The 13,904-nt window shown below is 37.2% G+C and overlaps 2 protein-coding genes across 5 annotated transcripts; both read left to right on the top strand.

Annotated features, from left to right (window-relative positions):
* The first annotated feature begins 791 nt into the window (after window positions 1-791).
* Window positions 792-6,336, top strand: cers3b (ceramide synthase 3b). Of its 4 annotated transcripts, none has more exons than XM_006789387.3 (12): window positions 792-971; window positions 1,096-1,244; window positions 2,246-2,422; window positions 2,553-2,670; window positions 4,037-4,155; window positions 4,250-4,307; window positions 4,418-4,468; window positions 4,558-4,650; window positions 5,100-5,228; window positions 5,612-5,718; window positions 5,816-5,969; window positions 6,080-6,336. In XM_006789387.3, the coding sequence occupies exons 3-12, from the start codon at window positions 2,250-2,252 to the stop codon at window positions 6,197-6,199; spliced, it is 1,122 nt and encodes a 373-aa protein (XP_006789450.1). In that variant the 5' UTR covers window positions 792-971; window positions 1,096-1,244; window positions 2,246-2,249; the 3' UTR covers window positions 6,200-6,336. The 4 variants fall into 4 exon arrangements, with proteins under 4 accessions (XP_006789450.1, XP_035763071.1, XP_087700482.1 ...); XM_035907178.2 differs by having other exon boundaries at window positions 1,112-1,244; XM_087844356.1 differs by lacking the exon at window positions 792-971 and having other exon boundaries at window positions 983-1,244.
* An 845-nt stretch (window positions 6,337-7,181) lies between these two features.
* On the top strand, window positions 7,182-11,342 carry cfap161 (cilia and flagella associated protein 161). The gene is made up of 8 exons (XM_006789386.2): window positions 7,182-7,357; window positions 7,978-8,067; window positions 8,153-8,370; window positions 8,461-8,542; window positions 10,169-10,204; window positions 10,383-10,505; window positions 10,624-10,697; window positions 11,086-11,342. Exons 1-8 carry the CDS (start codon window positions 7,286-7,288, stop codon window positions 11,279-11,281), a joined length of 891 nt encoding a protein of 296 aa, XP_006789449.2. The 5' UTR covers window positions 7,182-7,285; the 3' UTR covers window positions 11,282-11,342.
* Window positions 11,343-13,904: the final 2,562 nt, after the last annotated feature.

Here is a 13,904-nt window from a genome sequence, read left to right on the forward strand (position 1 = left end):
AAGACCTCTTTAAAGAAATATGAGGGAATCTGGCTCCTTGGAAGCAAAATGTAAATAAGTGAGGGGTGTTTAAGACTTTTGGCACAGTTTTGTATAAATCATATAGTGGTTTACATGTTGACCTAACAAGATTTTATTCCTGGGAGGAGACACAAATCTCTTCGATGTTGTGTCAGGAAGGGCAAAATAAATAAACAGATCAAAATCAAAATATACCCATTGAAATACTCAGTTACCTGCTATGATGAGTAAAAAAGCAGCTTGTTCTTCTCTGAGAAAGCAAACTGAACAAAAGTGTTCAGCAGACCCAACACTACATTTATAACACGTCACTCGTGTACAGTATATTGACAAGCAGGTCCATGTATTATGTTGTCTCTATCGCCACCTTCTGGTGTATGTTGAAACAAAACTATCTACTGTTCTACATTTTGTTGAGGATGCTTTAGTAATGAGTTGCTTTATGTTCACTTTTATTTTTTCAACATCTGAAGCTTGACATTGTCAGTGGGAAATCACCAAAATAATCACTAGACTGCTTTAATAAGTTCCTTGAAATTATTACTTTTATTTCCGCACAGAAAACTGAAAAAGGAAATGCTTTCCAAAACTAAGTCCAAGGTCATCTCATTTGTATTAATAAGTTTGTTATCAACCCAGTTAGCTATGTATACAGAGTGATGTTTCACTCTCTTTGTGTGTCAGTTCCTTTTCTGCCCTGGCTCCTCCTCCCCTGCCCCGCCAATGAATGGGACCTTTGTGGGGGTTTTCCTGGCATTCCAAGAGAATTCTTTTGCAGGTGAGGGTACGCAAATACTCCAACTCCCTGACTCTTGCAGCTTACAAGTCAACATGCAAATATGCTCCAAGGTGTTTGCAGTGCTCAGCTGTGCTAATCTCAAAAGACTTGCAGCAACTACAAGGGTGTGATCACAAGAGCAGACAAAGTGGGAGGGAAGGATCCCATTCAGGTGAGCGACCATACGCATGCCTAGAAACATGCTCACTGGAGTCTAGTGCCACACAATGAGACACATTGTACAGATGAAGTGAGGCAGCAGACTGAGCTGATATTTGCTTTCTATAACTATGAAGAATGGGTTTACAATAGCAGGAAGAGGGATCGTCTAGGATCACAGGACAGTGCTGTTACCTGGTGTGGATAAGAGCAGTACCACTGAGTTGTATGAGTAACAGACTGGCAGAGGAAAACACCAGACACTACTCACACTGGGACACTGAAGGTGAGTGTGTGTTTGGGTAGACATTTCCATACTTAGTTTCCATGTATTTTGTTACCTAAACTAAAGGATGTAATAACTTCAATCAAGCGGAAGGCTGGAATTATTGAAGTTTACACCATATTTAACTGTTTCTCTAGTTTCATCATTCTTTGTCGCGTACACTCACTCGCTTTGTCTGCCTCAGCTTCTCTTTCTATTGTTAGAACTTGTCAAGACAACACCGCTTGCGGGCACATTTGACTGTTCTTATGTTGACTTATTAACTACCTTTGAGGCTCAGGGACACACTGATATGACTCAGTCTATCGTAGCGAGTAAATTTAGAGCAAATATTTTAACTGATCATTTAAACCAGTTACAATCCAGCTCGCTTTAAGTACTTAAGTACTTTTCTCACTGCTCAAAAAACACACTTTTATCTACAGTTATGATCGAGGTCCACGAGAAGAAGGACTTTGTTTCTCCTTAATCTCCCTTTTGAATTGCTCCTCACCCATCTTTATCTTTCTTGCCCTTTGATATCTACGTAGTTCTTCTTCTGTATATTGCTCACTTCATTCATGACTGCCAGTACATCGAGTATTGATGTTATCCAAGGCGAGTTGAAGATAGAGGAAAGTCGAATCAAAAATTGCTGCTGCGATGAAAAGTTGGCACCATATGGTAGATTTCTTGGCGGTGAATGTGCTTGGATCATAGCAGCAGCCAGATCTTGATGCCATCTAGTGACCGCTGTTAAGTTTCAAGAATATGTACGTGGCTCATTCAGTGGCGTCACACTACTTTGGCAGGAGATCTTCATGATAACAAAAAGAAAAGAGGGAAATGTAACAAGAAAAGAAAAGAAAAAAAAAGATACATTATTAATCAGAAAGTAAGGAAAGTCATGCCAATTTTACTCATTTGAATTTGGAAACAAGATTTTTAAGAAATTTTATCTTATATACTGAATTTACTTGAGTGACAGTGATAGTCATATGTAATTTTTGTGTGTTTTCCAGCATCATGTTGCAGACAGTTGGGGAGTGGATCTGGTGGGACCGTTTGTGGCTGCCAGGAAATTTGTCCTGGTCTGCTTTAGAGGACAAGGAAGGTCGTGTCTATGCGAAAGTGTCTCATCTTTATGCCTCTCTACCCTGTGCCCTTTGCCTGCTTGTAGTCAGATACCTGTTTGAAAGGTAAGACCGCAAAGTATGTAAGTAAATATGCCTGTGTGTCAATGAGATTAGTAACGCAGTCATCTGGTTTTAGAATCCCAGGACTTTTTTGTGTTTAGAAGGAAGTGACCGGCTTTTGGTGCTGTTTCAGGTACTTTGCCACACCACTGGCTAATTTTTGGGGAATCAGGGACAAGATACGTCTCCCAGCAGAACAAAACCCTATACTAGAAAAATACTTCTGCAGCCAAACACGGGTTCCTTCTCAAGTGAGTTATACTGCGAACACATGGATAATACAGTGATGTGAAGCCCCCACCCTGATCTCTTTTTTCAGGCATATTTGTTACACTTATATTTTTCAGGTCGTCAAACAACCTTTATTATTAGACAAGGATAATCAGAGTAAATACAAAATGCAGTTTTTGAATTTTTATTATTTTTATTATTAAGGGGAAAAAAGCTGTCTGGACCTATGTGACAAAGCAATGACCCATAAACCCCACAACTGGTTGTGCCACCCTTGTTATCAAGAACTATAATCAAGTCTTTAGAATAACTGAAACTTAATCTTTCACATTACAATGGACTCAGAATGAACGGCTTATTTAAGGTCATGACAGAGTATTTCAATTGGATTTAAGGCTGGACTTTGATTACGCTAATCTAAAACCTTTTTTTTTTAAACTTTTTTTTTGAGCCATTAACATGTAAATTTTCTGTTAGGTTTCAGATATGTGTCTTCCTATCTGAGCGCGCTTGAGCTTCAGTCATCCAGGTCTTGAAGCAGGAGAGCAGTTCTGGGATATGATGCCCTTTTTCTGAAATGCTGTGTTAGTTTTATGTCACATGTAACAGGACTTAAACCAGTCCACAGAATATTTTCCCCAAATATGAGCCGAGCCTTTGTGTTCTTTTTTGGTCAGCAGTGGTTTTCTCCTTGAAACTCTCACATAGATGTCATGTTTGACCAGTCTCTTTCTATGGTTGAATCATTAACTCCTCATCATTAACCTTAACTGAGGCAAATGAGGGCTGCGCTTTTGCGACCTCCTGGACGAGCCTCCTTGGAGTGATTTCAATAGGTTGGACAGTCCTGGAAAGGTTCACCATTGTTCCAGGTTTTTCTCTATTTGTGGATAAGTGCCTTTATTGTGGTTCAAGGAGTCCCAAAGCCTTTATAACCCTTTCCTGAAATGTCAGGAAAGGGTTGATGGTATTGGATTGGTTATTTCCTTGAATACTTAAAAGTGTTATTTAACTGCTGCATTTACTATTTCCTCAGGTTATCTTTGTCTAATATTACCATTTGTTTGATGATCTGAAACATGTAAGGGTGACAAATATGACAAAAAAAAAATAGTAAATGATTGAAAGTACAAAAGAAAAACAAATCCAGATTTCTGTTCAAATAAGCTACAGGTGAAATGCATTTTAATAGAACATCATAAAGTCTTTTTACGTGTGCATCACATCCCTTTAAACATGTTTGGTTGCCACAAATTTTAGTGGAATTGCCCTGTTAATGTGTGTTAATAATCAAAGACTAAAGCTTACTGCTTGTGTAACCTTGGAGAGGGTGCGTCCAAATGTGGAAAGGTTATAAACACTGGAATGTCTCCTGTTGTGTCTCAGGCTGACGTGTGGTCTCTGTGTAAGAAGACTGGCTGGCCAGAAAGAAGAGTTCAGGTGTGGTTCAGGAGGAGAAGGAACCAGGAGCGACCGGGGCTTCGAAAGAGGTTCAGTGAAGCCAGGTGAGCGTATGTCTGTGTGAACTGAAGATGCACTGATGCGAAAAGATTAATGTCTATGCAAATATGTGACGTTATTGCTTTTGCCTGTCAACAGTTGGAGATGTGCATTTTATCTTTTTGCATTTTTTGGTGGAATCCTAGCTCTCTATGATGTAAGTACTGGGACTGTCCTTACAAGGCATGAGTGAACAGCCAGCTTGGTTGATTTGTTTCTCTGATATTCACATCACACTCTCTGCTTTACTGTTTTCCTTGGATTTAGAAACCCTGGGTTTATAATCTAAGGGAAGTTTGGGCAGGTTTTCCTAAACAGGTACGTGCCTTTACCTTTGGTATTTGCGATGGATTACACAGTACAGCATGATGAATGACACAAAAATACACCTGCTTGCCCCCACACAGTCCCTTCTGCCATCACAGTACTGGTATTACATGTTGGAAATGGGCTTCTATCTTTCTTTGGTCTTCAGTCTCACATTTGATGTGAAACGAAAAGTAAGTGTACAAACGTGTAAAGTGACAATGAAGTAGTTTCATTTATTTGAATCTTGGAGGATTTGTTTTCTACCCACAATACAACCTCCCCCACTATGTTTTATGCAGAGCCAAAAGACAATCACAAGCTTTTTAATAAATAAACATTTTAATAAATGTTTAATAAATAAATAATTATTCAGGCACAACATATGCATTTCTGTATATTAGAAATAATAAGAAAATGAGCAACGTAAAACAAAATTGTTGCTTCTACTATACATAAATGAATCACACTTAAATGTGTAATCATCTCCCAAAAGCACATTTTGAGACAGAAAAATATTTAATGTAATAATATCATTAGATTATTATTAGATTAGATTTCTGTGTTTTTAGAATACAGTTTTTGGGGCAAAGCCTGTTGTATTATGTGATCTTTGTGTCTTATTTGTCTTGTTTACTTGTAGGACTTTAAAGAGCAGGTGGTTCATCATATGGCCACACTGACTCTCCTGAGTTTCTCCTGGATTTCAAACTTCGTCCGTATCGGAACCCTTGTCATGGTTGTTCATGACTCTTCTGACATCCTACTCGAGGTCAGTGCTGTAGCTGTATTAGCTATAGTGAGGGTACTTATACTTATGGGTATGTTGTGTTGCATTGTCAGTTAGTCAGAAAAAGACTGATTAAAATTTTAACTTCAGCCAGCCACTCTTTTTTAATTTGAAATTATTGCATCTGTATTTTTTTTATGATGACCTTTTTTTCTTAAAAAAAAAAAAAAAATTGTAAAGGTGGTGATCCAGCAAAAATCTGGCAGTGAACAATTTCTGAGGTGGCATGGAAAATAAGAAAACTCATTCTTTGTGTTTGGAGGCTTTTTTAATTTGTCAAAATATACATAGATTTAAGTATAGTGTTACTTTAGGCATATTTGATGGCAAAATAGGTAACATGTATTTACTCTCCCCCCTTATAGGGTGCAAAAGTATTCAACTACGCCACGTGGCAGCAGACTTCTAACGGCATGTTTGTGGTGTTTGCCGTCGTCTTTATGGTGACAAGACTTATTGTTTTTCCTTTTTGGTAAGTATTTTAAAAGAAAAATTGCACCCTAGTGATGATCTTGATCTTTATGATCTTAGTGTGATATGTTAAAATATTATGAGTGTGTTTTCCACAGGCTGATTCACTGTACATGGGTGTACCCACTGGAATTGTATCCTGCCTTCTTTGGCTACTATTTCTTCAACGTCATGTTGTTGGTTCTCCAGTTGCTCCACCTGTACTGGGCTGCTCTCATATTAAGAATGGTTTACAAGTTTATCTTTACCCAGGTGGGTTTACAGATGTCTCTGTGTCCATGCATGTGGGATGTGTGGGAATGTGGGGTATGTTTTATTTCTGTCTGTGTTGTTTATCCTCTTTGCTTATTTTCATCCTGCAGCTGGAAGGCGACGATAGGAGTGATAAAGAGGAAGATGACAGTGACCCACCGATAGAAAGAAACCACAAACCAAGTCACATGAATGGTTCTGGTGCTAGAGGCAGGGCCAATGGCCACTGAAACATACAGAGAGAAACAGAGAAAGATGTACAGCAGATATGTGGACATTTTTCTTCAAGTCTTTGGATTACAACTGTTAGAGTTTAACTGTTTGTAAAATGATAAAGCATATAGTATTATTCTAAAGCACAGAATATTATTGCATAGGTAACTGTGAAGGATTACAAAAATAAACTTGTATGACACTACATGCTTTCTGCAACTCCGTGACCACATGTTGTTTTATTCCACTCTTAAATGAAAAACAGAAATTCTTTTTAATTTATTTTGTGCTTTTGTATGTTGGTGGGAATAATTAGTAACAATAAAGACAAATATGAAAATGTATCAGAGGGACAGGTCATGCTGGAGAGGCGTAGCTGAGATAGTTTGGACATGTGCAGAGGGGAGAGAGTGAATATACTGGACAAATGATGTTGAATATGGAGCTGCCAGGTAGGAACAAAAGAGGAAGACCACAGAGAAGATTCATGGATGTAGTGAAGGAGGAAATGCAGAGGGTTGGTGTAATAAAAGAGGATGCTAGGGGTAGAGTGAGACAGAGGCAGATGATCCGCTGTGATGACTTCCAAAGTGAGTGGCTGATATGATATGACAATATCTCACATGCATGGGTTATTCTATTTCAAATAGGACAAATTATAAACCATGAACCTTTTAAAATAAGATATACTTTATAAATGTTGTAAATAAATTGCAGTAGGCAAAACAAAAAAAAAGCACATACAATTACCAATAAAGTGGCTTAAGTCAATATCATTAAATTAAAATAAATAAATAAAGGCTCAAAAACACACTCAAAAACAATACAATTGCTCTATAGAGCAAAAAAACTTTTAAAAAAAATCAAATCAAGAAAGATTAAAGCGGATTAAAAAGCCCCCACACAAACATATGGCTGTCTGAATGTACTACACTGCAGTTGTTTTGTTTCTAATTACAACCTCGACGTCTCGCGACAATCAGCGAGAACTGACGAGTACACCGTTACCATAGAGACTACATCACAAACCAAGCTAAAGTAGCTAAAGCAGCTAAACTTGTTAAAGTTTCCGGCATGTACTCGCAGTTTTGCCTGAGTGAAAAATGGCACATATAAGAACTTACCGCACACCTGTGAAAATGGGAAACTGGTTTGAAGAGCAGCGCTTAAAAGAGGTTTGTTTAAAGAGAGAGAGAGAGAGAAAAAAAACTACTGGAACATTTAATGTTTCAACCAGCAATGGGTTGAAAATAGCACTGGTAGTAATTCAGTGTTTGTAATTCAGTGTTTGTAAGTCAGTTAAGTGTTTCAATTACTGCGAACTGGACATTGATCTAATAAATAATGACAAATAGTCTGCTAATTTTTGGAATTTTTTAATAAACATTTAACCTTTTACAATTCATGGTCAAAATATTCCCATATTCTTCGAAATGTACTTTACATCTGACTGTTTATAGTCCTGTTTTCATACCTAAAGAAAGTATTCAGTGCTAGACGTTTTATGAGTTGTAGGCAACACAAAAATACGTTGATATAGCTATTGGGGTAAAGTTTTCAGGGTTCCACTGCACAGAGACAAAAACAAACGCAAAATGTCACGCAGCTAGATATAATCCTGAAATACTGAATTTGGGAGATTACAAATAATTTTTGTAATAATGGTTTAATGCTACTGTAAATGTTTTTAAGTAATTGATTTACTTTACTTGCTACAGTAACCAGTAGTGGTGGGACTGAAAAGAAAACTGTGTTAAAGAGTACTTACTTGATGTGTTATTTTTTTTTCCTCCAGGATGAAGTAAAAGAACATCTGGAGAAAAAAGGGAGGGGTGAGCTTGCTGGCCAGAAAATGGACCTCCTCAAAGAGAACATTTTAAAACCGGTAAAATGAGTTTTAACCTAATAAAAATACCTAATAAAATACACCCTGGCAATGTGCTAATAAGGGACTTTATCTGTTTGTGTAGGTGAAGTTCTCCGTGACAAATGATGGTACACTGCACTTTGGTGATATTGTGATGTTAGTGAACATGGGAGGAGGAAACAGGGAGTGCAGTGCAGTGAGCATCAACGCTGATGTTAACAGCTTAACAAAGATTCCTTCTCCCAGCATTCAAGCTCCGTGTGCAGTCAGCGCTGTCAGGAGTGTCCAGCCGTGCACACGCACAGCTTTTGTCATTGCCAGGTAAACACCCTCAAATTTACATTAACATAAACTTTAATACTTGTAGAACACCCTGATTTCAATCTGCAACATCTGCTTGTGTGACATCAGTGTAGATGGCAGTCCTGAGGGATCCACTCTTCATTTTGAGCAAAGTTTTGCCTTAAAGACAACAAATGGCTTTGCCAGGGGAGTAAGTGAACACACACACATACACACACACACACACACACAATACACATTTTAATTACATGGCAAATGCAAAGAGTATCTTAAATGGTGATTTTCCACATAAAAATCCTTTAGTATGTTTTTTTTACAGGGAGCACAATCTGGCCTGACACCACAGTTCTGTAATATATATAAGTCTTTTAAGCACTGATTATTATATAACACTGTTTTTTCAGTTATGTCTTTGGACTGATCTAAACTAGATGTGTTGAGTTTAGAAGATTTATTAAGGCGTTTATTACTGGTAGTAGATACAGTGTTGAAGTGTAATACCAGAAAGGATGGCCTGTACAAATGAGCCAATATGTATGAACAGTCTGTTTATTATAGTATTTTAGTAGCTTTATATAAGTTATGACATTACTTTTAAAAACCTGATCTTGTCAGTGTGCCAATTACTGGAAGGTTAAATTATTATCTTTCTAAGAAAAAAAAAAACAATTACCACTAAGTTGCGTTCTTTTTAACACAGTGTGATCCATTTGTGACAGGTGTGGACTATAGTCAGGCTAGTTTGGCACCTGGACCCTTGTAGGTCACTTTGTACTTATGCTATTAAATTACATGTGGAATGTAGGTTGGCATTGTTTTCCTGAAACAGTTTTTTCAACCCATTAAGATGCTTTTCAAAGATTGAAAAAAATCCCTTGACACACTACACGCTCTTATACTACTGTGGATTCTTGCTTTTAAAGTGAAAGCTGAAAAAAATTGAAACGGTTCCTCTTTTCTTTATCCCAGAGGATGAAAAACAATTTCAAACTGTGATGGTTCAAATAGTTTTTGCACATCGCCTCAGTCCATCTCTAAAGAGTTAAGTCCCAAAGAACACATTGGCTTTTTATACTATGCTTTTTTCATTACCTTAGGAGAGTTTGAATTTGGATTTGTGGCGATAGCAACAAACTGTTTTTACTGGGTTAAGGCCATGCATTAATGTCAGATATGAAGTCATGTTGGTTTTTAATTCACTGCTTTCTGAGAGTGTTCGACTTTGTCCCTTGCATACAGATATTTCTCAGGATTATCTAGCCATCCATAAATCCCCTTTTTTTAATGCAAGATTTAAATGGCTTCTAGATTGCTATAGTCTTTTTTTAATGAACTTTTAACATGCCATGCTTTTTTCTTATGTCTAAATGTAGATATCCAATATCCTGTCAAGAAAACAAAAATCAAAATAGAGAAAGGTTCACAGGAGGCACGACATAACCACCAAAGCCTAAGGGCAGACACACACTAAATGCACATGGGAAGATGAATAAATGAGACACAGGTAAAGTCATTCAAGATGATAATGAAGTAAAATAGCCCAGAAGGGATGAAAAAATACAAGGGAATAACGCTCAAAATGAAACAGGAAAATTTAAAGCAGAACAAAGAACAGATGCAGAAAAACAGCAAGCTATAGACAGGGTGAACAGAAAACGCACAGGAAAGGAAAACCACAAACACATGGAAGTACCATAACTAATGTTACAACATGAATCAAAGACAAAGCAGGGTCTCATATACACATGGGATGTATGTACAATTTGAATGATTGCTTCTTGTATTTACATGTATTCTTTCCCTTTCTTGCCCTCAGCTTTACTTGACGAGTGACCTGCAAAGTTTTCAAAAGGTAAGTTAAGCTTTAACATTAATTACAGCAAAACTAACCGTGACAATGCTTTAAATGAAAAATAAATGGAAAAATTGTGCATTTGTACATACTGTACATAATTTAGTGCAAGATGACATAATTATGTTCCCCCTTTTTGTGAGAATCTTTACTATTATCATATATTTTGACCTAAAAGTGTGCAAAAAAGTCTCGCCTCCAAGAAGTAAGCCTGGAAGACGGCGATTCCTTTCTGTCATGGTGGAAGATAGTTTACTTTGACCCCCAGGAAAGACTTGAATATGAGGGTCTGCCAGTTCCTGTAAGTGTTTACTGTATCTTCCTGGTTAAACGTTACACCTGTTGCAACATCAGTGTTATAAATGCATTATGTTCCTTTCACTGCCATTAAGAATTGTGTTTTGTCCATGCTTTTTTAGGCTAATGTGAAGGTGCTGATTGTGCATTGCAAAACAAACCAGGCTCTTGCTGTTCTGGGTGATCAAGTCCTCTGGTATTTTTCAATTTTCTTTTCAAATGTAACTCCAAACCAGTTGTGTTGGGCATTTATGATATCAGCTTAGATGTCTGTTAGCACATTAGCAATAACAAACAATACTGTAAGATACATAAGGAGCAAGTAAAGAAGAAAACAGTACATTTTTGCTACACTGACATTACAATTGCACTGCTACTCAGGTCCAATTAGCTAATCAGCTCCACAGCCGCTATAAGAACATGTGAAACCAACCATCTGTTGTGTCCTTAATAACGACCACCAGGATGTGAATTCATTTCTGCTGTTAATAGATTCCGGCCTTCAGAATGGCAGCTAAAAGTGACGTTCGGTCCCCTGCATGCCAACTATCGTTTTTCTGTGCATAACAGTTGTGTCCTTGCAGGACCATGTACGGCAAAGAGTATGAGCTGACGGCTCACACGTTCTTGGATTCCCATAAAGCTGAACAGGACAACAATCACTGGATACTCTGCACCGCTGATCCTGCAGGGGACGGACTTGTACTTTTCAAACAACCACAGTTGATGGCTAAAAAAACAGAACTTGAGGCGCTCTCAGAAGCTAACCCTAGTGTTTAACACCATCTGTTTTTATGCTAAAATGTATTGTAATAAAGGTTGTTTTTTTCTGGTTAGGTCATCACTTGTAATGCAGGAAGATTCTTGTGCAAAAATCAGTAACACATAACCACCAACTGTTAAGTGTGTTTTACTAGAAGTAATAAGTAATAATTTGACAGCAATGTTCATGAATTTGTTAATAACTAGCTTGTAAACCATCTATGAACATTATCTGGAAAGCTAAAACAAAGTTGCAGCTGATGTTAAAATATTAATAATTAACACTGTTTATTATGTGGATGATTATTATACAGCTGGAACTTGTATTTGATTGTTTTTTTAATTTAATTGTGCATAAATAGTCAGTTCAGTTAGCATCAGAAGACTGTGATACAAATAACAAAAAGTTATTCGAGGGAAGGCTGTATAAAGTAAATAGAACTTGTCCCAGCAGGGTTCCCTGTGGAGCTCTGTATAGAAAACACTCCCCATTTTCATGAGGAAATGGAAATCTGTTTTGCAGATAGGATTCAAAACACTGCAGCACAGCACCTTTAATACTTACAAAATGTTCTAATGTTTGCAGTAAAATATTGTGGTCTACAGTATCAAATGCCGCACTGAGGTCTTGCAGGACAAACACAGAGATTAATCAACTGTCAGCAGGCATAAGTAGATCATTCATAACCTTCACCAGTGCTGTTTCTGCACTGACTAGAATTTGCTAAATAAACTAAAGTAAAAAGAAGGTTGGAGTTATCAATAATTTGCTAAGACAGCTGGGCCAAGTAGAAACTTTTTAAGTAATAGTTTAATGAACTTATCTTAAAAGCCTGTGGTAGGTACCCTAGTAATAAAGATAGATTTATCATATTTAAGATCGATACATTAGTTAATTGTGGGACTTTTTAAAAAGTCTTGTCAAAATGGGTCTAATAGAGTTGATGGTTTGAAAGAAGTAATCATTGGAAGTTAACTGAGGAATATCGATCTATACTGCTTATAAATTCAGGAATGTCCAAAGATGCAACCCTCATCTGCAAAAAAGCTGTGACTTTGGAAATAATGTAAAGTAAAAATGATTTAAGTCTTCTATTTAACTGAAACTGCAATACAAAGTAATGTTCTGCAAAAGTAAATTGAAAAGAAAAATTTACAAAACATTATTGTTCTCTCAATTTTTTTGGCAATTGGGGAAAAATAAACAGCAAGAAGGAGACGATCCCAGAAGAACCTTCCAAGAAGAGCCAATATCCCAGTTGTGTGTGTGATAGGAGAGACAGCTAGTCTACCCCTTGGAAGTTTAAGTCTATCTCACTGCAGGAACGACTCTGAGGGATGGCTTTAGAGAACAACGAATATTAAAAACAGACCTCTGTTCTCTGAGATGTCTGCGGGATTAGGTTTCAGTTTAAATTTTTTCTTTTGTCTTCGTGACCTCAGTTGTGGGGCAGAGGTTTTGGAAGCATTATCAGTAAACCAGACTTCCAAGTGCATGGCTTAGACCTCAGTTTTTTGTTTTATCTGAGCTTGCATTTAACTTACCATTGCTGAAGCAAAACAAACAAACATCACAATGAGGCATGTTTGTTTTCTCCTGGTTTTGGTCGTAATGTGCAGCATCATGTTTCTTCTAATTATATGCAGTGAAATACATATAATGATCCCGCTCAGAGTTTAAAAGGTTTTATGTAGCTACATCATTGATGTCTTTTTTTCCCTTATGTGTTGTTTCACAGCAGCGTTTGAACATGTTTGCTGCTATTATGCTTTTCATTTAAGTGTCATTCATCTGAAACGGACTGTGTTGCTGCACCCGCCAGGTGATTGAGCCACACTGAGCGTGACTCAGAGACAAAGGGAGAAGCCCTTACTGCACATAGTGGTTCTGAAGAACTTCTCCACTGCAGAGAGGTAAGCCAACCACAGGGAAAGACAGTTAACTCTAATATTTTTGCCGTCTGCAGCAGGGGTAAAAGAGAGAATTGAGATACTAGAAGATCTGTAATGTCAGCATGGTTGATTTTAGTTTGTCTGAAGAGTGGTTTATTTTCATAATAAAAACAGCACCACAGATCAATACATTAGTAGTTAATTAATTAATTAATTAATAAACATTTATTTGCCATATACAGTTCCAGAAAACATTCAAGTACACGATGATGTGGCTCCGGAGCTTTTAAATTACGCCAAGTCTTTTTTTCAATAGTGCAGTAGATACTGAGAGGAATGAGAGCTTACAGCGGTTTGTTTTACAGCCTCTTGCTGTAACATCATCTTCCATGGCCAGTGCATGGTCAGAGTCCACATTAGACCAGCTCTTGATAACCAGTAAGCACATGCAAGGCAAATGCTTATCATTAACACACTAAAACCATAAAATACACGATCAATCACACTATTTGTTTTCTGCAGTTAATGTGTAATTTCTGTAATAAAACGGTTAAAATGATGTAGTGCCTTTATATTACTAACAAAAAATAAATTAAAAAAAATAATGATTTTGCTGTAAATATAACAACAACAACAAAAAATACTTTTATACATGTTGACGGAGGATGAAGTGAGTGGTCTGAGGAAATGAACTGACCTAAAGTCTGCTGGAGCAGCAGTCGGTACTTCTGTAATACTTGCCAGATGG

This window comes from Neolamprologus brichardi, chromosome 7, assembly GCF_056152115.1.
Source record: "Neolamprologus brichardi isolate AB-2024 chromosome 7, ASM5615211v1, whole genome shotgun sequence".
Classification (NCBI taxonomy): domain Eukaryota; kingdom Metazoa; phylum Chordata; class Actinopteri; order Cichliformes; family Cichlidae; genus Neolamprologus; species Neolamprologus brichardi.